The following is a 25,956-nucleotide window of genomic DNA, read 5'->3' on the forward strand; positions in this document are numbered from 1 at the left end:
CATCTCTATCAATAAACACTTGTGTTTATGATAAGTATAAATAGATATAGATATTTAACAATCATCTGAATCTAAAATTTACAGACTAACAAAAGGCTAAAAGGAGCCAAAACACTCCATATTCTTCAGATAACAAAACTTATTTAAAAATTATAAAAAATAAGAGGTGTGGAATAGTGGAGACAGACTCCTAGACCAGAGAACATATGGAAGACCTAGAACTGAACCCTATGTGTTCAGATATTTGATTTTTGGCAGACTTGGCATGCAGATTGGAAGGTAATGAATGGACCTATCATGTATAACCAATCTTCAGGCTAAGTTACAGGTACATCAGAGAGTACATGAAATTTCTGCAAGAGGATAAAGGCATATAGTTTTAAGGAAATCAGTTTCTAGATTTGTACACCTATGTTCATAGCACCATTATTCACCATAGCCAAAAGGTGGAAGTAACCCAAGTGTCTACTGACAGATGAATGGATAAACAAAAGTGGTATATACATACAAGGGAATATTATTCAGCCTTGAAAAGGAGAGAAATTCTGGTATATGGTACAACATGGATAAACTCTGAAGATATTATGCTAAGTAAGCCAGTCACAAAAGAACAAATATTGCATGATTTCACTTGTATGAAGGACACAGAGTAGACAAATTCACAGAAAAAGAAAGTGGAAAGGTGCCTGCCAGGGGGCTGAGAGTAGGGGGAAAAGAATAGTTATTGTTTAATAGGTACAGAGTTTCAGTTTTGCAAGATGAAAAGAATTCTTGGATGGATGTTGGTGGTGGCTGCACAAAGTAAAAACACTTAGTGTCACTGAACTGTACACTTACAACTGATTAAGATATGGTCAATTTTATGTTCTGTGTATGGTGCCACAAGTTTTAAAAAAATCAAAAATATTGGCTGATTGTCCACTGAGTGATAGGCACTGTTCTACAAGCAGAGCGTGACTTTATCCTCCGCTTAAATTTGGAAACATTTTTATTGATAGACAAGCTTTGGATTGCCAAAACATTTAAGCTCTGATTTGCATAGTATATGGGATAGTGCCATGAAAATGGCAAATACTATTGTCTAGAATACTGAACTTTCACATTGTTAAAATATATATGTGAGGAATATGGGATAAATTAATATTTAGAAGTTACTGCATATAGAAGTGGGACAGCTGTCATGAGGATGTGTATTTACGCACTTATTTAAATTTTAAGAATAAAGCCAAGTTTGTTATGATGAAAATCAGTCTGTTTGAAAATGAGAGGAGTTCCCATCGTGGTGCAGTGGCTAACGAATCCGACTAGGAACCATGAGGTTGCAGGTTTGATCCCTGGCCTTGCTCAGTGGGTTAAGGATCTGGCATTGCCGTGAGCTGTGGTGTAGGTTGCAGACATGGCTTGGATCCCGCATGGCCGTGGCTCTGGTGTAGGCCATCAGCTACAGCTCCGATTAGACCCCTAGCCTGGGAACCTCCCTGTGCCACGGGAATGGCTCAATAAAACGCAAAAAGACAAAAAAAAATTTTTTTAAATGAGAACTGTTTGCCAAATAGTACACACGGCAGCTATTTTAAAAACAATGAATGGACTAAATCTGCATCTCCAAACTTTTGATACAAAAGGGTATTAAATTTTATCCAAAGCTTTTTCTGCATCTATTGATATGATCATATGATTTTTTTTTCTTCAATATGTTAATGTGGTCTATCACATTTCTTGATTTGCAAATACTGAACCATCCTTGCACTCCTGGGATAAATCCCACTTGATCATAGTGTATGATTCTTTTAATGTATTTCTGAATTCAGTTTGCTAAAATTTTGTTGAAAATTTATATCTATATTCAACATCAGTGGTATTGACCTGATATTTTCCCTCTTTTTTTGCAGTATCTTTATTTGGTTTGGTATTAGGGTGATATTTGTTTCATAAAATGAGTTTGAAAGCATTCATTTCCTTCTAATTTTTTGGAACAGTTTGGTAAGAAACTTAAAAATTTTGGTAGAATTCACCTATGAAGCCATCTTATCATGGATATTTTTGTGTCTTTTTAATACTGATTCAATTTCATTACTGGTAATTTATCTCATCATATTTGTATTTCTTCCTGATTCACTTTTGAAATATTGTATATTTTAAGGAATTTATCAATTTCTTCTAGGTTCTCCATTTTATTGGAGTTTAATTATTCATAGTAATCTTCTCTGATCCTTTGTATTTCTATGGTGTTGGTTATAACTTCTCTTTCATTTCTGATTTTGTTAATTTGGGTGCTCTCTCTTTTTCCTTGGTGAATCTAGCTAAAGATTTATCAGTTTTATTTATCTTTTCAAAGAACCAGCTCTTAGTTTCTTAGTTTCACTGAACTTTTTTTTTTAATTCCTATTTCATCATTTCTTCTATCATCCTAATATGTCTTTCCTTCTACTAACTTTAGGTTTTGTTTTTCTTTTTCTAGTTGCCTGAAGTGTAGGGTTAGATTCTTTACTTGATACTTTCCTTGTTTCCTGAGGTAGGCTTGTATCACTATAAATATCCCTCTTGAACTGCTTTTGCTGCATTTCATAGATTTTAGATTGTTGTTTTCCATTTTTATTTGTCTCCAGATATTTTTTATTTCATCTTTGATTTCTTCAGTGACCCATTGGTTGTTTAGTAGCATGCACTGTATACCTCAATCATGTGATGAACTTATTTTATCAAAAATAATTGACAAAAGTATATTAAAATTATTTACATTTCAAATTTCTCACATCTTTATGAGTATATTGTGTTAAAAAAGGAGCCACTGAATGGAAGAATAAAAAGAATTACTAATAGTAACTTTGTAAGTCTTGGTAAATAAATCATTCTTGGATATTATTCCCCCAGATTGAGAGAATGAATAATTCTACTGATTATATTGTAGTGAATTCTTTTGTAAATCAGGTGATTTTTAATTTGTTACTTCCAAAAATTCAAACAATGGTTAGATTTCAGATTTTAGATCAAAAGTAATTTTTGATTATAAAGTATTTTGGTTTTTGACATTGTTGGCATGTAATTCATTTTAAGCACTTGAAGGAAAATGCTATAACAAAATTTAATCTTAACATCACAGCTTTTGTGAATAATGTTTCTTACCACTTACATTAATAAAAACAAAATTAAAAATAGAATTAAATTATTTCTTATCCTAGGAATACTCATTCACGAATATGTAAAATAACTGATGTTATGAGTTACAGTTCCATGAATAGTAAAGAATCCCAAAAAACTTTAGCTAAAGAAACAAATCGCCAAAAATATATACAATTTGTACTGTATGACTTTATTTACCTAAAGTATAAAACTCAACAAATTAAATATATGATTTAGCATTACAGTTGTGCAAAAACTAAAAATAAATTCAAGAATATGATATCATAAAAGGCAGGGTAATGATTTCCTCTAGCAGAAAAATACATGATTGGAGAAGTGCATGTAAGGATTTCCAAAGTACAGATAACAGGTATAATTTGTGTAGAGTATCTTGGGGGATCATTTTAACATTATGCTGAAAATATACTTTTAAAATCACTTTTATATGTATAATTAGGGCTCATGTAACTGGCTTCACATTAGAATTATCTGAAGCTTTAAAAATTATGGCTGCCTGGAACCCACATCCAAAGATAATGATTAAAGTGGTCTGGAATGGAGCCTGGGAAAAGATATTACTTTAAGCTCCCCAAGAGATTTTAGAATGAGGCCAGAGTTAAGGGCCACAAGCACTGATGCATTTCAAAATAGGAAATAAACATTGTTTAAAAAAAATAAATAACGAGAAAGCCAGATTGGGGGAAAAGAGAGAGAGAAAGCGATCACTTGATCCTGGGAAGTTGCAGATTCTGAATTTTTCAGATCATCTAAACACTGGGGCTAAGGTTTATTCCTTGTTGAAAGCCTCCATATGCCTAACTGAGCACACATTCTCACGATATATTTCAGACATTCCATAACTTATTTGGCAATTGCACCCAAGGCCCAAAGAAAGCTGTACTCCACGCAACTTCATTTTGATGTGTTCATAAGATTTAATATATCAGAATTAACTTTAAATCAATGATTCAATCCATAAAGGTATACCTAGGCATGAAATAACTCACACTAGAGTGATGTAGAAATACATTAATAATAGTAAAAACTCAATTATGTGTCTGTGAAAATATTAAGAAATAAATATTTTTTATTATTTCACATATGTATGTATATGTTCAACCAATTCATTTAGCTTATTACAGATTAAAAGAATCTTTTAATACTTTGGACTACGCTTATATTTAAAGCAATTAAGAAACCAAAAGTATCACCTTGCCAAATGAACTCCTATGAGTCCTTTATAATCAGGATAATCACCTAATTCCACATTTTAGTTTCCACTGGAGTGAGACAATTAAGAGAATTCTAATTAACCACTAAGAAATAAACAACTAAAGTGAATGCAAGATATTCCCTCAGTGCAAAGCACAACAGATTAAAAAACAAAGGAGTAGATTACAATACTAGGATAGCAAATTTTACCACACTGTGAAAAACAAACATACAATGTTTTGGTGAATTTTCTTTATCTTTTTTCCTTTTTCTTTTTTTGGCCAGAGAACTCGAAAGAAGGAACAAAAAAAGTATGAAATAGCATAACTAAAGTTAGACAAAATCTGTATGGTGGTGAAGAAGTATGGTTCAAGGACATAAAGTAAAACTTTGATTTAATTAAGTTAAAGAAATTGGATGGGAATGTGTTCATCAAAAGTGCCATAAACAATATGAGAAGGCAATAAAAACATATTTAAAATATATCTTATAAAAGAATGTTTACATAATTAGTGAAGAAAAACAATATCCAAACCAATACAAGAAAGCAAACAGCTCAATAGAAACTTTTGACAAGGAAATGGATGGGTAATTATCAAAAGAAGAAATGTAAAAGAGCAAAGTTCCCGTCGTGGCGCAGTGGTTAACGAATCTGACTAGGAACCATGAGGTGGCGGGTTCGATCCCTGCCCTTGCTCAGTGGGTTAAGGATCCAATGTTGCAGTGAGCTGTGGTGTAGGTTGCAGACGTGGCTCAGATCCTGCATTGCTGTGGCTGTGGTGTAGGCCAGTGGCTACAAGTCCGATTAGATCCCTAGCCTGGGAACCTCCATATGCCATGGGAGCGGCTCTAGAAAAGACAAAAAAAAAAAAAAAAAAAAAAAGTAAAAGAGCAATAACAAGCATTCTTGCTAAAATAAAAATTAAAAAAAAAGATTTAACTGCATTATTAACCGTAGATGTAAATTAAAACACTGTATCATTTAACTAAGTTAGGAAAATTTTCTTTTGAAAAATTTAATGAAAATCAGTCCTGGTGAGGATTTAAAAGAGTAGATAAATTAATTTACCAGAACTAAAAAAGGAAATAATGTTTTTTTCCTGCAACATCTGCAGCATGTATAAATTCCCAGTAAGAATACAGCCTGTACCACAGCAGTGACCCAAGCTGCTGCAGTGACAGCGCCAGATCCTTAACCCATTGCATCACAAAGGACTTCGAGGGAAAGAAATCCTGATGGAAGAGGCGAGCATTTAAAAAAGGTTACAGGTGTTGAGTTAGGACGACAGGAAGCATGGCCAAAGATTGAGGACAACTAAGCAATAAGCAAATTTAGGAGATGATATTGAAGAAACAAAGCAAACAACACTGGATGAAGGATTGCCAATAGTACTTTACATTTTAATAATCATTCTTATTGGAAATGTACATTAAAGTCATAATTTTGTATACTCTTAGGCTGGGATAGTACATAGTAGGAATTTGTGGTAGGCTAGTCATTCTCTAAACAAATATCCACTTCCTTGCTCTTAATTAGTTTTGAATACACACTCTTAGATTTTTTTATAGTTTGATCATACAACAAGATTTTGGCTAACTAGTTATAAGTGGAATTGATGTGCAACAACTTCAAGAAAACCTTTTAAAGGACAGCTGATATGTGCTTTATTTCCTTTTTCCCCTACCTTAATTTTTTTCCTGCCAACTGGGAGTTAGACATCATGACTGGAGCTAAAGCATCTATCCTGAACTGTCATCTCCCCACCGCCCAGGATTTCACATAACCATCTCCCTCTCTCTATTCTTACTGCAATGCTCTATCTGAATTTGTTACTTTCTATGTACACCATTCATCTAGCCATCTGTTGGAATAAGGAATGCCTCTGTGTACTTAATATATGTGGAGGTATTTATTATATTTGTTGAATGAATACTATTCTAAGAATACATGTTCCATGAGCCAGTAGTTGACTTGTTGACCCCATCCATATGGTCACCAAGGTGGGGGCTCAGTAGGCATGCTAGTATAACACGTCCCTGCCATCAGACTAGTTAACTGGTCTGAAGATGGCCATGTGACCCAAGATAGGTCAACTGCAGTCATTAACCAAAGAATTGAGAAGTATAACTAGTGGTTTTCTGTAAGTGTGTGGAGGCTCTTGAATCCTGTGAGGTAATCACAATTTCTGCCTATGTATGGTGAAGCAGAGAAACCTGATTCCACAGAGAGAGGAAGCTGAAACATTTGTGCAGAGCGAAGCAGTTAAAAGAGACAAGAGACAAAGAAAGAGCACAATTCAAATTTGCTCTCTCCAATCCCTGGCTTTAGAACCTTCCTAAAGCTGGGCTGCACTCCTGAGCTTGGGTTTCCTGAGATTCTTCATATCCTTAAATAAACTCACTTTATGTTTGACGATATTGGCAATTAAACTAGACCTAATTAACCTAGAGTCTTCCCAGAAATGATCATGAGGATGTATAAAGACTGAAAGGCCAAAAAGTAAATGAGTGGAAAGAAATCCAAACCACACTTGGTTTTTTTGTTGCTCTCCTTCCTGACCTTTTAATCAGACAATTTAAAACCGTATTTCCCAACTCCTCGGAGTGTACTTTCCAAACAATTCGTGTGACTCATCTTGCTCAAATCCCTCCAGAATCCCTTCTGTATTAAACATCCTTATTCTCTTCTTAAAAGAGATTGTGTACGCACTGGGTGGAGTTTCAAGATGCCACTCACCACATAGGTGTTCAATACATATTAGCCTCCTTGTATTGTCTTGATGATCATGTATGCAATGCAGGTTTTGGTAAAACAATGAGATTTGTATGCAACTAATCAATGAAGGAATTAGGTCAATACAACACTGGATTTGTATGTATTTCTACATGACTTTCCCTCTACAATGTCTTGTGCCCTCGAGGCATAGTAGATAAATTGGAAATACGCTAACATAGCTAAGCCAGAGAGCCACGGAAGAATACAGGGCTGTTGAGCATGCCCTTAGACCTGAGTTTCTTTGCTCTGTTTCTCCACACGCTCTTTTTTGGAAGTGCTTATTTTTGTATGAGTTTTTCTAGTCTTGGGTCATTTTTCCCATGTCTTCATAATTCAACAGCCTTAAATTATTTTTTATACCACACTTATTCATCAATATTATTTGCCTCCTACCCTATTCCTTCTTTTTAGGTAGAGTAACACATTTGCTGAAAAGTTCCTCTACGTATTAGGATTTTAAAATGATTTAAACTGTGCCTGTATTTTTATTTTGGTTGCTTGCTTTAAACTGTGTCTGTATTTTTATTATGGTTGCTACTGTTTATATTTAGTGCTATTCAACTTAGTTATCTATGCTTATAAGTGGTTTACCCCAATTCTGTTCTCCCATAAACCCTTTCCTGTGATTATTCAACGGATGAAACATTCATTCAAAAAGATACACGTACTCTACGTACAAATTATTCATTGCAACGTTATTCACAGTAGCCAAGACATGGAAACAACCTAAATGTCCACTGACAGATGAATGGATTAAGAAGATTTTGGTACATGTATACAATGGAATACTACTCAGTCATATAAAAGGCAAACTAATGCCTTTTGCAGCAACATGGAGGGAACTAGAGATTCTCATCTTAAGTGAAGTAAGTGAGAAAGAAAGAGACAATACCATATGACATCACTTATTTGAGGAATCTAAAATACGGCACAGAAGATCCCATCTACAAAACAGAAACAGATCATGGCCAAGGAGAGTAGATTTGTGGTTCCCAGAAGGGAGGGGGAGGGAGTGGGATGAACTTGCCGATAGGGTTTTTTGTTGTTGTTGTTGTTGTTTGGTCTTTTTAGGGCCAGACCCGCAGCATATGGAGGTTCCCAGACTAGGGGTTGAATCGGAGCTGTAGCCACCAGCCTATGCCACAGCCACAGAGATGAGGGATCTGAACCGCGTCTGTGACCTACACCATAGCTCATGGCAATGCAGAATCCTTAACCCACTGAGTGAGGCCAGGGATCAAACCGGCATCCTCATAGATGCTAGTCAGGTTTATTAACCGCTGAGCCATGACAGGAACTTCATTTGGGGGTTTTGGATGCAAACTACTATATTTGGAATGGATGGGCAATCAGGTCCTACTGTAAAGCACAGGTAACTGTATGTGATTGGGTCACTTTGCTTCACAACAGAAATGGATGAAAGATTGTAAATCAACTACAGTTTAATTTAAAAAATGAGTTTTTTCAGAAACTCATATATGTCTCTGTATGTACAGGTATGTGTTTTATCAAATATAATAGACAAAAAAAATGGTTTCTGCCCTTGGCCTAATATTTCTGTTATTTATAAATACCTGTGGATTTTATTGAAACTCATTTATGTTTTAAACAACTGGATATAAATGTATTGAGTTATTTGAAGTATACCTACAGCTTTTTTATCACATATATGTTTCAGGACTAAGGAGTTCATCTTTCAACTTATAATGGAAAGTAAATATATATATGTGTGTGTATATATATATATATATATATATATATATATATATCAGTGTAAAACAGAAGTCTCACTGATAAACATTAATATTCATTTTGATTAGAAAATAATTAGTAAAATGTAATTCAGTAAAAATGGAAATGCCATATTGTTGCAAATTCTCTATGCAGTGATCCAGTTATTAAGTGGGGAAATATTCACTATAACAGAAACGAATTCTAATTAGAAATTGCATGAATAGAGGATAATGTTAGTATTCAGATTTACAGAAGCCTTCATTCAAACCTAGAGATATTTCAAAGGCTATTTAAGGCTCACTAAAAATGTATGCCCAAGTAATTATATTTTCTTAATATTATGAATGAACCAAGTTATTATGCTCGATTATCATCAAGTATAATCACATTAATTATAATATTCAGTTTATCATTATGATGTGATTACAATTACATCTTTAAATGTAGACCTTTTTGACACTGAAATGCTAATTTTATTAAGTTTATTGAAAGATAAAGTAATATCTGATATTTCTAGGTATGTAATAAACGGTTGACTTGAATGCAATGTTAAAGTAATTAGAACCATTCATGGCTTTGATTTTTTTATTTAAAATAGCTGATTAAAATGAAATAAACTCAATTACTCAGTCTTATTGTCTAAAATATGGGCATGGAACCAGGAATAAGAATCTATTCCCTGATTTTACAAGAAGCAAATAATCTGGTTCTCCGACTTAATAAAGAATCATGTTGTTGACCATGACCAGGAGGCTTCTCCCCTGAGGCCTGTCTCAAATTAATTCAAGCAGTAAAGCAACGTGAGGCTACAGCTGTCAGTGAAGAGAAGCAGCCAGGTGAGGCCACAAGCACTTCTTCCACCTCTTGGTTCTGAATTTTGTTTAGTGTCAGCTTTAGTTTTCTGACTACTTTTCACATAAGACTGGAGCCAGGGATGATGCTAGATGTTCCTTCTTAACATATTTAGAGTATTAGAATCTAAAAGGTAAATACATTTTTATATAGTAGCAAAACTGAAAATAAGATTCCTCTATTTAATGCAGGAATTTGTATAGGGCGTTAGTGAGGACTGACTAGGTGATATGACACTTAAAAAATAATCCTCACGTCTCAAAAACATTGTTTGGTCACTGGCTCTATCCTGTTGGCAGAGTGACCTTCCTCTACAAACTCAAGGGAACCAGGCAGAGGTAGACAATAAGGACATTTCAAAAATAGTAAATATCTCTATCACACACAATGGGAGGTTGAAATTTTTTGTAGTATTTGTTTATAAATCAATGAATTGAGATCACTATTCTCCCCTTTTGGGGAGAACCCACATTTTGGGGAGTTCCCTTTCTGGCTCAGCAGTTAATGGACCTGATGAGGATCCATGAGGATGCGGCTCTAACCCCAGCCTCGCTTAGTGGGTTGCTGTGAGCCACGGTGTGATCCAAGCCAGATCGCAGATGTGGCTTGGATCCTGCGTTGCTGTGGCTGTGGCTGTGGCTGGCAGCTGTAGCTCCAATTTGACCCCTAGCCTGGGAACCTCCATATGCTGTGGGTGCAGGCCTAAAAAGCCAAAAAAGAAGAACCAACATTTTTGAATCAATAAAAATTAGTTACCTTTCCTTGAAAAATCAAAATGCTTGAGTTCTGCATAAGGTATGCTATATACCTAGCAAAATGTGCATTTATGTATTATGGACATGTTACTGATATGTAAGGTGGGAAAGGAATATAATCAGGATATATATTAACTATACAAAATATTTTGAAGCATGACCTTGACACATCTGTTAATCAATAAAAAATATTTACAGGAATGTAAATAGTTACTTCAAGTAAGACTACTTTTTCCTAGTCTTTTTTTGGACTATTTGAAAACCATTGGGCACTTCATCCAGCCAATAGATAAAATTTAATAGGAAGTATCAGGTTTAATTTAAAGGTATGAATTGGTTCTGACACATAGATTATATTTAACAACTTACATCAATTCTTGGCAGAAAATTTTAGCTTTAGGTACAAAAGGCGCGTTGCAATTTAAGAAAACCTAGAATAAAAATACTCTTACATATTCAGAAAAAGAAAGAAACTGCTGTGAGGTAGATCTCAGGCAAGTTCTATAACATTTGGACATAAAGTTTGTTTTCTTTCTCCTCCCTTCCCTTATTGAAAAACTTTCTGAATCCAAGATTTTAAAACGTCTGTAACGAAGACAGCTTGAACATTAGATTTTTTTAAAAGCGGGATTTACAATGTTTAAAATATTTCAGCTAGTGTTACTAAAATACACCACTGTTGGGAGTACGAATCTGATATTACCTATTTTCTCTCAAGAGCATTTGAAATTATTGACAAACTAGATAAGCCAAGTGTTATGTGGCTGCTTTTACTCCAAGGCATTCATCATGATTTTAGTAGCATTCTAGACTGTTATGGCTAAATCTGGTGGTTTCTATGTCATTAAAAATCAGTAAAGAAATCAACATGGCAGGTGTTATTTAGTATAACCCCTGGATATCTCAATTTGCCTGAGTTATAATGAAGATAAAATTAAACATGAGGGTGAGGATTTCAATGATAATTATATCTAACATTTATTGACTAGTTACCATGAAGAGTTACTGTCCAAGCCTTTGGCATATATTAACATGTTAAATCCTCATAATTACTCTATAAAGTAGGTTTGATTTTTATGTCCATAAAAAAACTGAGGTAAAGAGTTGATATGCCACTTATTCAAGGTCACACAGTAACTAAGTGGCAGAGACAAGACTTAAACCTAGTAAGTCTGACTCCAGGGTCTGCTCACTTACTCTCTGTGCTGTGAGATGATCTTCAGTACAGAACAGGTGTTTCTTTTTCTTTTTCTCTTTTGGCCACACCCATGGCATATGGAAGTTCCTGAGCCAGGGACTGAACCAGCACCACAGCAGCGACCTCAGCCATTGCAGTGATCATGGCAGGTCCTTAACGCACTGAGCCACAAGGAAACTCCCAGAGTGGGTGTTTCTGATGACAAAGTTCTGCAGGATGAGGCCCACTGCCATCTCCCCACCTTTATTTTTTTTTCCCACCTTTACTTCCTTCTGCTCGAGCAATATGCTTCCTCCTCGTAAGTCAGCCTCGCTGGTCCCGAGACCAAGAGTGTTTTTCCCCAGGATGTTTACATGGTTGCTTCTTAGTACATTTAAGCCTTTGCTCAACTGTAACTTTCAGAGACAATTTCTGATCACTCAGGGTAATAATTTTCCCTCTCTCTCTCCCTATATCAATCCATAGTACTTACCACTACATAACACGATAATATTACATATTATTATTTGCATCTGCCACGAGGATGGAACTCAATGAGGGCTCTGTTCTGAAATTTCACATATATAACAATATTTGAATAAATGTTTTACTTCTTTCTTTCCTTCTTCCCCCCTTCCTTCCTCCCTCCTTCCCCTTCTTTCTTTACAGGACTGCACCTATGGCATATGGAAGTTCCTGGGCTAGAAGTAGAATCAGAGATGCAGCAGCAGGCCTACACCACAGCCACGGCAATACTGGATCTGACTGCATCTGTGACCTACACCATAGCTCATGGCAACACCGGATCCCTTAACCCACTGAGCAAGACCAGGGATCCAACCCACATCCTCATGGATACTAGTTGGGTTCTTAACCCACTGAGCCACAACAGGAACCCTGAATAAATATTTTCTATTAACCCCATTGGTCTGTCCAACCATCAGTCTATCCAGCCACCCATCCATATGCACATTCATCTATCATTTAGGTACCTTTACATTATATAGTGCTACGTATTATCTCTCCATTAGTCATTGAAACGTCTGTTATTTCATTAGAGTGAAATGTTTATTTTTTATACTATCATTTTCCCTGTTTTTTCCTGACAACATTTACTTTAAAATAAAATTGTGAGAGAGCTAAATGCAACACTTGGAACATTCACACACTGAGCAGAAATACAGCTTTTCATCTAAACCAGGTGAGGAAGGTAACTTCTGAAGGCACTCTACAGGGGTCTGTAGAGATTTATGTATTTGTGAACTCTATACAGAGCAATCACTGTTTTGTGATCTCCCGAGTTCAATTTGAATTCAGAGGGAGGCTGCACTGAAATCATTACCATCAAGCCACTATTTTTCACTCCAAATCAATTACTGCTAACAGGACACTTAGGAGTCATATATACAGTTTTTAGGGAAAAAGTGAAAGGTGTGAGAGTGGTTATAATAAACAAGGAAGTCTTTGCAGGTTACATGTGAAGACAGTGTCTTAGCTGTGTAAAATTACCATAATGCTGCCTTCTCTTGTTTTATACTCAAGGTATTTCCTTCTTTTCGCATTTAAGATTATTTGGGGAGCGTGATGTGTTTTGCTCCATATGAATTTAGAGAGAGGCAGAGCAGTGTCTGTGCCACTGTCTACTCACAAGGTATGATTGACTTCTGGAAGTATTTCCTAGTCCCTAAATCATTTCTCCCTTTTCGCTCAATGGAAAACTGATCATCATTCAATTGGATCTAGATTTTTCAGTGGAAAAGGCAAGTCTTACACCGTTACTGGCTCCTCCCCCAATGTCCTGGATTTACCAGCATCTTAGAGACCATTTGCAGGGCGATCCTGGCAGCACAAGGCATGGGGGGCAGGAGTTGTCACATGGGGATGGAGAGAACGTGCCAGGTGTCATGAAAAGGGCACTGAAAGGGGAAATGGAAAATCAGGAAAAGCCAAACTCTGTGTGACCCAGGCCTTTCCGTCCTGCTCTGAGGAGGTGCACGCAGTTCATTGCAGAGTTTTCTGCAGCCTAGGCAATCAATAAAGGTTTGTTAAACATGTGAATAAAACAGAACCAGCTTTTAAATGGTGATATGAGGAACAATGCCTAGAACAAAGTCAAATTTTTGACCATTGTTCATCTGTTCTTTTAGCCAACAAGTATTCAGTGCTTTCTATATCCCATGCATTCTTCAAAGCACTTTGTATAAAGTAAATGATTTAATCCGTGTGAGAGCTCTTTGAGATGGAAGCAGTGTTCTCACCATTTTCTGGCAGAGAAAAATAAGACAAAGGAAGATTATGTAACTTGCCTAAAATCACAGAGCAGAGAGTAAGTGGGTAAACTAGGATTTGCACAGAATGGTGTTGTTGCAACACTGACATAAATGCTATTTAGTATTAATAATAAAATCAAGATGCATCAGCTGAATGACTGTATGTAATAAATGATTGGACTTAATAAATAATAGATTGAAAACTGAGTAACCATTTAAATTTAGAACTGGCACATTTATAAGTTACATTGATAGAATAGTATCTTCCTCTCTATATGAATTATCCTCCTATTTTTTTGATGTAGAGAATGGTGGTTGCATTTCACAAGATTTTTGTACAAATCCTTTTAAAATCAACTTGAATTTAAAAAGAGGAAATATCAAATTCATAATCTGTCACTTAAAAAAAAATCAGTAGTCTACTTTCTTCCATGTGAACTTGTCCAAAAAAGGAGATATGCTTCTTAATTTGTCCCTGGACAGAGCAAAGATATGCCTATTTTTTATTTTTATTTTTAGAAAAAAAATATGGTAAATTGGAGAGTAAACTGAAGATAGCACCATGAGGTGTTCAGAATGCAAAGAAATAAACAAAAATATATCTAGCTTTATGTCGGCCACATACTAAATATTATCTAATAAACTGAGTTATGTGATTTTTGAAAGGAAAGTGAAAATAAATATGAAGCTCACATAGCTTTCTTATTTGCAGGTAAAGTAGATAACCATCACATATATATATCATCTATTACCTCTACCTGCTCCACTTTCACTCTTAATCAATTTAAAACTTTGTTCTCAATTATTTTGAAATTTAAAAAAATGTGCATAGATTCCAGAGTGGTCAGAAAGTCCTAGGAAAATCTAAGAGATAGTCTGTTTTGACTGTAAAAGGGTTATAAGTCTATAGATAAATCTATAAAACATGATGACTGTCTTTTTGACATTGTCTGGCCCTATCCCCCCACCCTACCACAACGCTTTCATTTGGGTCCTTTTTCTCCATGATCTCTTTCTAGTCTCTTCAGTTTCAATTCCACTCCCAGTGGTGTTTTTCCTTGTTTGTTCATTTGGGTTTTGTTTTTGAATATGGGTTGCCGTCTTGGAAAGAAATGCTCCGCTTTGAGTGTTTGTGGAGCCTAGACCACTCCAGCCCCACAGACCCAACCAGAGACCCCTTGGACCTACTCATCCTAAAAGTGGGTGAATCCCCACCCAATTTTAGCTGTTATTCTCAAAACCATGTGGCTGCATTTTTCAGTGAATATCTGTTGGCCCTTTCATGGTTCTCCTGGCTTCTCTCTTCTAGATATAAACACCACACCAATTTCGTGGCTTTGGCAGTTTGTCCTCAGTAGCTTAAATATATGGTTTTATACAGATGTATTTTCACTTAATTTTGTTGCATATGTTTTTCCATACCTTACAGACTTTTCAAACTAGACTATGACTGGTTTTTCTACTTATTAATTTTTTTAATTGAAGTATAGTTGACATACAATATTTTATATTACAAGTATATGACATAGTGATTCACAAAATTTTTAAAGGTTATACTCTAGTTATAGTTATAAAACATTGGCTATATTCCCTGGTTCTGATTGTTTTGATATGAGCACTTGGAAAAATCCAAAAGCTATTGTGCTATCACTACCACCACCACATTTCCAGAATTTTCTGTGAATCTTTTTTTTTTTAATTTTTAACAGCTTTTTGGATATATAATTTACATACCATTAAGTTCACCCATCTAAAGTTTGCAATTTAATGGTTTTAGTATATTTATGAAATTGTGTAACAATCACAATAAAAGTAGAATATTTTCTTCATTCCATGAAGAAATCCCATATTCGTTAGCAGTCAGTCTCCACTCTGTATTCTTTACCCCTAAGTAAATACCGGTTTACTTTCTTTCTGTCTCTACACATCTGCTATTCTAGGCATTTCATACAAATGTTATCATACAGTATGTGTTCTATTGTAATTGGTAGGATTTGACATAGAAATAGGGAACATTAAACCATATTTTTAAGTGATTGATCTCAAATGAGGAACAGCAAAAATTCCATGATAGACTTTATGGTGACGTGTTTGAATAATTTGAAGCTGGTTTCCTAACATGGGGCAATAAAACACCACTTGAGGAGTTCCCGTCGTGGCGCAGTGGTTAACGAATCCGACTAGGAACCATGAGGTTGTGGGTTCGGTCCCTGCCCTTGCTCAGTGGGTTAAGGATATGGCGTTGCTGTGAGCTGTAGTGTAGATTGCAGACGCGGCTCGGATCCTGTGTTGCTGTGTCTCTGGCGTAGGCCAGGGGCTACAGCTCCAATTCGACCCCTAGCCTGGGAACCTCCATATGCCACAGGAGCGGCCCAAAGAAATAGCAAAAAAGACCAAAACAAAACAAAACAAAACAAACAAACAAACAAAAAAAAAACCACTTGAAAACATGGCATAGTTAATAAAGATGGTTATGACAATAAATTGCAATTCACAAATGTTACCATGGGCCAAGACTTTTCTAAGCACTTCACATCTATTGACATGTTTAATATTCACAGAAATCTATGAGGGACGTCCTATTACTATCATCCCCATTTTACAGATGAAGAAACTGAGGCAAAGTGAAATAAAGAAATTCACCCAAGCCAGTCAGTGGAAGAGCCAGATTCCACTCAAGGTTGTTTGACTTAACCCTTTTGTCCCAATCACTACTCTACAGTGCCTTTCTGGTGTTTACATGTTTTGTCAGGTACACTTTTCTTCTAAATCAGCAAGAATAGAAAGCAACCTAGAGTAACTTATCCTCTAATTTGCTTCTCCTTAATCATTTTTCACAGCATTGCTATTTTATTGGCATATAATTTAAAATTCAGGTCACAAAAAAATCAATGTTTTTTAGTTTGAAACATAGTCTTTTAAACTTTCTCAAATGCTTTTTTTTTCTTTCTATATGAACTAAAACATAATTTGGACATCCTCATTATTTGTAGCAGCCTAGCTATTTAAAAATGGTTACTTTTTCCTAAAATATATTCAACATTCAAGTGACCATAATCGCTAAAATTAACCAAAATTTGCCTCTTATGTATCACATAGAAAGCCTTAAAGTAGTATCACTAAATATGAGATATTAAAGTATTAGTCATGGAGTTCCTGTCGTGGCACAGCAGAAACAAATTTGACTAGGAACCGTGAGGTTGCAGGTTCAATCCCCGGCCTCACTCAGTGGGTTAAGGATCCGGTGTTGCTGTGAGCTGTGGTGTAGGCTGCAGATGTGGCTCAGATCTGGCATTTCTGTGGCTCTGGTGTAGGCTGGCAGCAACAGCTCCGATTCAACCCCTAGCCTGGCAACCTCCATATGCCGTGGGTGCAGCCCTAAAAAGACAATAGACAAAAAAATAAATAAATAAATAAAATAAGGTACTAGTCAGTAAGCTGAATGTTAGATTGACTTGAACTAAATGAATTATAATCACATAAATTTTCACAGGACTTCAAAAGAAGAAGGGAAGGAAACAATTCATACTTTTACATGAAACTTGGCAAAGTTGAAACAAAAACTCTTGTTTTCTTCTGTCCTGAATCAACCCATCTAAGAATCATTCTGCTTCCTTTGAGAGGAAAGGAATTACTCCTGTTGAATAAAAGCTTCTTTTTAAATTCCTAGAAAAAGCTTTGAAGAATTTTTCCTTCTGAAGTGGCCAGAATCATTTATAAACTGAGTGACCATGCAAGAAATGTAGCATATTACTAGTAACTTTACTAGAAAAGAGTTGAAGAAGCACATTCTCACTTCTAAGATACTTTTTCATGACTGTATGCTCAGAAACCATTTTCTGTGGTCCAGGCACTCTCTCCCAAACACCTCCAAGACCAAACTCTATCTTTTGTTTGGCATAGAAACCTGGGATTCTGTGCTCCCTAGACAATCTGTGGTGCATTAATTCTGTGTTTGTGTGATATATGTGCATATGCATTCATGCACACGTGCACACAAACACACATATGGTAAGCTGATATCAGCTACCTTTGCTGGAAACATGGGGAAATGAAGGAAGGAGAGTCAAACTCCTGTAGCCCTGGTCTTAAAAAGAGCAGATGCTCCAAAAAAAATCACCAAAAAAGCCTCATATTTTGAAGTGCCTCCATGAAGTGATATTTTAATGTGAAAGCAACAGTAAAATGAAGTAGCATTCAGGTTTAGCTCTTCAGTCCCAGGGATTGCCTCCAAGTAAATCAGCATGGGAACCACAGAAAGCATATCTTTCCTGGGAAGTATATATCACACTGCACTCTTTTGAAAATCAGATGGAATAACTCCTAAAAAGAAACTCTTACAATTGTGAAATTGTACAAATGTATTTATTTACAATTGTTTTTGAAATTTTCTAGGTAGTTTTGTAAAGAAATTCTCAAGTGTGGTTAGACTTTACATTTGAGCATGATAAGTAAGAGGAAAACTTTTCAAGTTACTGCTCACTTTTCACTTGTTAGAGGAGCATTTTAAATCCTTTAAGCATAACTCTCAATTCAAGTTCTGCTTAAATTATACACTGGTTGAAGATCTTTCTTATACATGCAGTAACTGACAGTTTTCTAACCCTTTTTACAGGTTTATTTTAAATTCATTAAATTAGACAAATATGTAAATATTGGGCTTATACTTTAAATTGTATTGAAAAGAAAACACACCTAGTCAAAATCTATGGGATGGTGCAAAAGCAGTTCTTAGAGGGACGTTCATAGCAACACAGTCCAAGAAAAAAATATCAAATCAACAAGTTAACTTGCCACCTAGAACAAACAAAACCTAAAGTCAACAGAAGGAAGGAAATCATAAAGATCAGAGGGGAAATCAATGAAATAGAGACTCAAAAAATAATAGAAAAAAATCAATAAAAAAAAGAGCTGGTTCTTTGAAAGGGTGAACAAAATTGACAAATCTCTGACCAGACTCACCAAGAAGAAGACAGAAAGGACTCAAATAAACAAAATAAGAAATCAAAAAGAAGAAATATCAATGGATGCTGCAGAAATACAAAAAAATAAGAGAATGCTATGAACAATTTTATGTCAACAAATGTGACAACCTAGAAGAAATGGACAACTTTCTAGAGATATACAGCCCACCAAAACTTAATCAAGAAGAAACAGATCATTTGAATGGACCCATCACTAGAAATGAAATTGAACATGTAATAAAAACACTCCCACAAACATAAGTCCAGGACCAGATGGCTTCACAGGTGAATTCTACCAAACATACACAGAAGATCTTATACCCATCCTTCCTAAAATTTTCCGAAAGGTTGAAGAGTAAAGAACACTCCCAAAGACATTCTATTAAGCCGCAATCACCCTAATGCCAAAAAAAGAAAAAGATACTACCAAAGAAGAAAATTATAGGCCAATATCTTTGATGAACATAGATGCAAAAATTATCAAAAAAATTTCAGCCAACTGAATCCAACAGCACACATTAAAAAAAAAAAAAAAAAAAAAACATACACCATGATGAAGTGGGATTCAGCCCAAGTTCACGAGGATGGTTCAACATACACGCAAATCAATCAATATTATACACCACATTAAAAAAAGAAAGTCAAAAACCACACTATCATCTCAATGGATGCAGAAAAAGCATTTGACAAAATCCAGCACCCATTCATGATAAAAACTCTTACCAAAGTGGGTAAAGACAGAACACACCTTAACACAATAAAAGCCATTTATGACCAAACCCACATCAAATATAATACTTAATGGAGAAAAGCTTAAAATTCCTTGCAAAAATCTGGAATAAGACAAGGATGCCCATTCTTACCACTGTTATTCAACATTCTATTGGAAGTCCTAGCCATAGCAATTAGTCAAACAACAAAAATGAAAGGTATCCAAATTGGAAGAGAGGAGGTAAAGTTGTCATCCTACGCAGATGACATGAAACTATACATAGAAAACCCTAAGGACTCACCAAAAACTACTCGGACTGATCAATGAATTCAGCAAAGTAGCAGGATACAGATTAACATTCAGAAACTGTTTACATTTCTGTATACTAGCAATCAAATATTAGAAAAGGAATATAAAATACAATACCCTTTAGGAGTTCTGTCATGGCACAACAGAAACAAATCTGACTAGGACCATGAGGTTGCGGGTTCAATCCCTGGCTTCACTCAGTGGGTTAAGGATCTGGTGTTGCTATGAGCTGTGGTGTAGGTCACAGATTTGGCTCGGATCTGGCATTGCTAGGGGCTCTGGCATAGGCCAGCAGCAACAGTTCCGATTAGACCCCTAGCCTGGGAACCTCCATATGCCATGGGTACGTCCCTGAAAAGACAAAAGACAATAAATAAATTAATTAATAAATAAATAACTTTTAAAACTGAACCCACTGAAACTAAATACCTAGGACTAAACCTGATCGAGGAGGTGAAAGACTTATGCGTTGAAAACCACAAAACATTAATCAAGTAAATTTTAAGAGGATTCAAAGAAATGGAAAGATATTCCATGCTCCTGGATTGGAAGAATTAATATTGTTAAAATGGTCATACTACCCGAAGCACTGTACAGACTCAGTGCAATCCCTATCAAATTACCCATGACATTTTTCTCAGAAGTAGAAAAAACAATCCAAAAATTTGTACAGAACCATAGAAGACCCAGAATTGCCAAAGCAAACCTGAGGAACAAAAACCAAGAAGGAGGCATAACTCTCCAACTTTAGATACTATTACAAAGCTACAGTAATCAAGACAGTGTGGAACTGGTACAAAAACAGACATACAGACCAATAGAACAGAATAGAGAACACAGAAATAAACCCAGACACCTATGGTCAATTAATCTTCAACAAGAAAGGCAAGAATATAAAATGGGAAAAAGACAGTCTTCAGCAAGTGATGCTGGGAAACCTGGACAGCTGCATGTAAATCAATGAAACTAGAACACACCCTCACACCATACACAAAAATAAACTCAAAATAGCTTAAAGACTTGAACATACTACAAGACACCATCAAACTCCTAAAAGAGAATATAGGCAAAATATTCTCTTACATCAATAGTATAAATGTTTTCTTAGGTCATTCTCCCAACACAATAGAAATAAAAACAAAAATAAACCAGTGGGACCTAATCAAACTGACAAGCTTTCGTACAGCAAAGGAAACCATAAAAAAAAACCCTACAGAATGGAAGAAAATAGTTTCAAACTATGCAACCTACAAGAGCTTAATCTCCAAAATACGCAAACAATTCATACAACCCAACAGCAAAACAACAAACGACCCAATTGAAAAATGGGAAAAGACCTGAATAGACTTTTCTCTAAAGAAGATATATAGATGGCCAATAGGCACATGAAAAAATGCTCAGCATGACTAATTATTAGAGAAATGCATATCAAAACTACTATGAGGTTCCACTTCACACCAGTCAGAATGACCACCATTAGTAAGTCTACAGACAACAATGCTGGAGAGGGTGTTGAGAAAAGGGAACACTTCTACACTGTTGGTGGGAATATAAAATGGTACTACCACTATGGAAAGCAGTATGGAGGTGCCTCAGCAAACTAAATATAGGACTACAATACGATCTAGTAATCCTACTCCTGGGCATATATCTGGAAAAGCTTTTACTGAAAAAGATACCTGCACCCCTATGTTCACTGCAGCACTATTCACAATAGCCAAGACATGGAAACAACCTAAATGTCCATCAGAACATAAACGGATTAAGAAGATATGGTACATAAAAACAATGGAATACTACTCAGCCATTAAAAAGAACAAAATAATGCCATTTGCAACAACATGGATGCAACTAGAGACTCTCATACTAAGTGAAGTACAACAGAAAGAGAAAGACAAATATCATAAGATATAACTTATATTCAGAATCTAATATGTGACACAAATGAAACTATCTACAGAAAAGAAACAAACTCATGGACATGGAGAACAGAGCTGGGGTTGCCAAAGGGGAGTGGGAGGGAGTGGGATGGATTGGGAATTTGGGGTTAGTAGATGCAAACCATTGCTTTTGGAGTGGATAAGCAATGAGATCCTGCTGTACAGCACAGGGAATTATATCTAATCACTCATGGTAGAACATGATATAGGACAATATGAAAAAAGTTGTACATACCCAATATGTATAACTGGGTCAATTTTGCTGCACAGCAGAAATTGACAGAACTTTGTACATCAACTGTAATTTAAAAAATTTAAAGTTGTGTTGAAAACTAAATTCAAAGAACAATACTTCTACATGTTAGAAAGTGAATGATACAGGGAGAAGAGAGGAATTACTTGTGTAACTAAAGGATAAAGAAGTTACCATCTCTATATGGAATGATTGGCCAACAGGGACCGGCTATATAGCACAGAGAACTCTACCCAATATTGTGCGATAATCTATGTGGGAAAAGGACCTGAAAGAGAATGGATGTGTGTACATATAGACCTGAATCACTTTGTTGTATAGCAGAAATTATCACAACCTTGTAAATCACCTATACTTAAATAAAACTTTAAAAAATGAAAAAGAGGAAACTATCATCTCTTACTATGTAAGTTCAACAATTACGAAACCATGCTTTTCAATGGATTTTTATGAGTGTACAAAATATGTCACAGCAGAATGTTTTATGAACATGAAGCAAAGACAAAATGGCTGGGTTGTAAGTGTACTTCCAGATGGAATTTCTTTCCAGAAACTTACCAGTCGTGCAGTTTTCAAACTCAATGTCATCAATTGCAGCTCCTCCTCCCAGATCCCTTGTTCTGATACCTTGGAATATGACTTCAAAATTCCTTAACTTTCCTAGAAGGATGACTGCCTTTTGCCAGTGACCACCAGAGTTCGGCTTACTTTCTTGCCATACTTTAGACAATCCTTTCTCCGTCTAAAAATAAAAAAGTTTGTATTAGGTAAAAATTAAACACAAAAGAAGGGAGAAAAAGCCAATTATTTAGAACAGAAGCATTTGATCAGTGAAAATACTGAGCAAAAATGGAACTCTGATATATTCATGATATACTTTATCTCATCAAAAGTGAGGCACATTAATCTACTAAATGTTCCGCAAAGCAATACTAGCATGATTAGCAGCAAACTTGTTTTGGTATTTTCAGACACATTCTTATTAGAAAGTGACCTTCTCAGTTAAATCCACTTCTTGCTTGTACACGAAATACTCAATAGAGAATTGATGGAATCTGAGCCATTTACAGAAGCCCTGAGTTTACTGCTTGGGATACCCTCCCCACCAACCTTCTGTTCACATTCTTTAATCACTGGTATTGCATCTTCCTTTACAGAGGTGAAATAAACTCATATAAGGAAAAAGAAAAGAGAAGTGAAAGAAGAATACATGGGAAAAATCACACATCCCTGATGGCTATGATAGGAAATGGTGAAGTGAATTGGGCATGGATGTAATCTCTAAGACCGTATTTCAAAAATTCTGTTATATGATTTTAGCTACTTATTAAATTCTACTATGATTATTATATGAACATCAAAAATAACTCATACCAAATTCTTCAACTATAAAAGCAAAATTAATTTTTTAGGAAATTTATCTAAATATCTTCTCTTGAGTCAGGCTGGAAACTATGAACTGGGACCTGGGGCCCTTTACTGCAGCACTTGGGGCAGGAACAAATGTCTCCTCAAGCAATAGAATACAAAGAAACTAGGAGGGACTAAAAATCTCTGCACCCACACACAGGTGGGACAAATGATAAACAAAAAGATACAAAAAGCCCAAAATCCAACTGCCACTTCAGCAGTTCCAAGAGCAAAAGCAGGATACTTACTATACATGATCCCTGCACTCAGCTGACCATCTCAGTCATCTCTCAAGCCCAACCCATGGATCGGCCCCTACCTGCACCCCCTCTAAGGGACCAGCTTGACCCCCTCAGGAAGCAAGCAAGGGAACCTGTCACCCGTTGTCATTCTCTCATGCTCCAGCAGAAGTCCCATTAAAGTCTTGCCTGAATTTCCTCTTTGGTCTCTTCACAATTTCTATTGATTAAAGAGTCCAGGAATCCAGGTTAGTAACATTCAATGTCTAGGGTTGGTCTTCTAGCAGTACAATATTCTAATACAAGAATAATCCTGATATAACATGACGTGAATTAAAAATAACCCTCATGACCAAAAAAAAAAGACACCAACAGTAAAACAGACTACAAGTCAGTTGAGCACAAGGACAAGACTGTTGCTCTTTGCTATTCTGAGCATAGTCCTTATTGAGAATTAGCAGTTAACAAACCATGATGATGGATATATAGCAAAGAAAGAAAAAAATACACAAGCATAGAATTATGTTTATGGTTAGACCCCTCAAATTAATATTTAAGGGTCCAGTATTATGCTTTCATGATGATTTCACAAGCACACTTTGCTTCTGAAGCTTATAATCAAAAGAGTGGAATAGAAGAGAATATTTAGTGGGGTTCCAGCCAGAAAAATCAAGCAAGATGTTCCAATTGATTTATAGCATACATCTGTGAAATACATAATTTATAGATGTTTTAAAAAATATATAAAGAGAAAAAGAGAAATGCTTGAAGAGGGGATCCAAAGGAGTCACACATTCATAGTTCCACGCTTGAGGGGAACCGATGTTAATAAATGTGGCTGAAACCTTATTCTGCTTAGAGAGACACAGGTCAATTAGTCAAGTCTTTCCTATTTGTTGGAATTAGAGAGAAAAAGTGGAACTCTCTACCAGTACCTCTAAAATTAACTTTGCAAAACAACTAACAGTACATGGAAAGATCTTTCAACATCCTCCTAAAAGAACAAACAGATTTTTTACACCCAGAGACTCATGTATCTTTTGCATTGAGGGGATAGGAAATTCACACCTAATTAATGGAATTTCATATCTTTCTACTAAGGAAGAGAAGCTTTTTCAAGCTTAGTCTTTGACTCTCAGCAATATCTTAGTGATTTGGAATCAAAGGAATGATTAGTTAAATTAAAGATTAAAGTAGAGGGTGTCTGACACTTAGCAATATAACAGGCATAGATAATGACTAAAGTCTGTTTTAATTTACAAACTTAATTCACTTTGCTAATTTTTTCTATTAGTCAGTTTCAGCACTTTATAGAATCACTCATAAACTACACCAATCCACAAAAGGGTTTTCAAGGAATACGTACAAAGAAGGCTGTGTGATTACTTTAATCAATAAAATGCAAACCATCTCTTTCTTAACTCTGACAACTAGCTTTCTTATAAATGAAATTTGAATAATATATTCATGGTCATTTTACACGGTAAGAAAAGAAAACCACCATGGATCACCATAATGATGGGCTACCGTAGTACATCATTCTGATATATTTGCTATCACTCCACTCTAGATATAACATATTATATACCCATAATTAGCAAATGTAATCCTACAAGTGTGCAAAGGAGATTTATTTATTTATTGACTTGTCCAGTCAGTCCTCAATTTATTCAGCAAACATTTCATGCTCACACAGTTGCCACATACTACTTGAGACATCAGGAATAAGAAGGTGAAAAGAGAGGGAGCCTACCCTGTGATGGTAGTCATTTAATATAGGAGAGAGTCATACAAGTGAATTACTGTAGAAACATAAAACACAGCAACTTTCAAAAAAATGGTTATATATCAATCCCTCAATTTTTGTTCTGCACACCTTGATGCTTTATTTAGTTAATATTCTGGTATCAATTCCTTCTAAATATTATGAGAAAAACAGAAATTTCTCAATTCTAATTATGACTTTACCACTGCCCAAGGATATATCTCTTGTATCATGTGGACATTAAATTCAATCACTTTACAGTAGTCAGAATGGTCATCATCAAAAAGTCTACAAACAATAAGTACTAGAGAGAGTGTGGAGAAAAGGGAACCCTCCTATACTATTGCTTGGAATGTAAATTGGTACAACCGCTATGGAGAACAGTATGGAGGTTCCTTAAAAAACTAAAAAAGCTAAATATAGAACTATCATCTGATCTACTAATCCCATTCCTGAGCATATACC

At 35.5% G+C, this 25,956-nt stretch overlaps 1 protein-coding gene across 8 annotated transcripts in view; it reads right to left on the bottom strand.

The window, feature by feature from the left end:
* Positions 1-25,956, bottom strand: part of MALRD1 (MAM and LDL receptor class A domain containing 1) — an 860,334-nt gene that overhangs the window by 218,057 nt on the left and 616,321 nt on the right. For all 8 annotated transcript variants that reach the window (XM_084980970.1, XM_084980973.1, XM_084980974.1 and 5 more), the window contains one exon: positions 22,636-22,819. In XM_084980970.1, the coding sequence (XP_084837096.1) occupies positions 22,636-22,819 (184 nt within the window). The remainder of the gene's footprint in view (positions 1-22,635; positions 22,820-25,956) is intronic.

Source organism: Sus scrofa, chromosome 10 (assembly GCF_054392235.1).
Source record: "Sus scrofa isolate SSC_HxYL_T2T_F1_AM1 chromosome 10, Sscrofa_HxYL_maternal_Yorkshire_Landrace_v2.0, whole genome shotgun sequence".
Classification (NCBI taxonomy): domain Eukaryota; kingdom Metazoa; phylum Chordata; class Mammalia; order Artiodactyla; family Suidae; genus Sus; species Sus scrofa.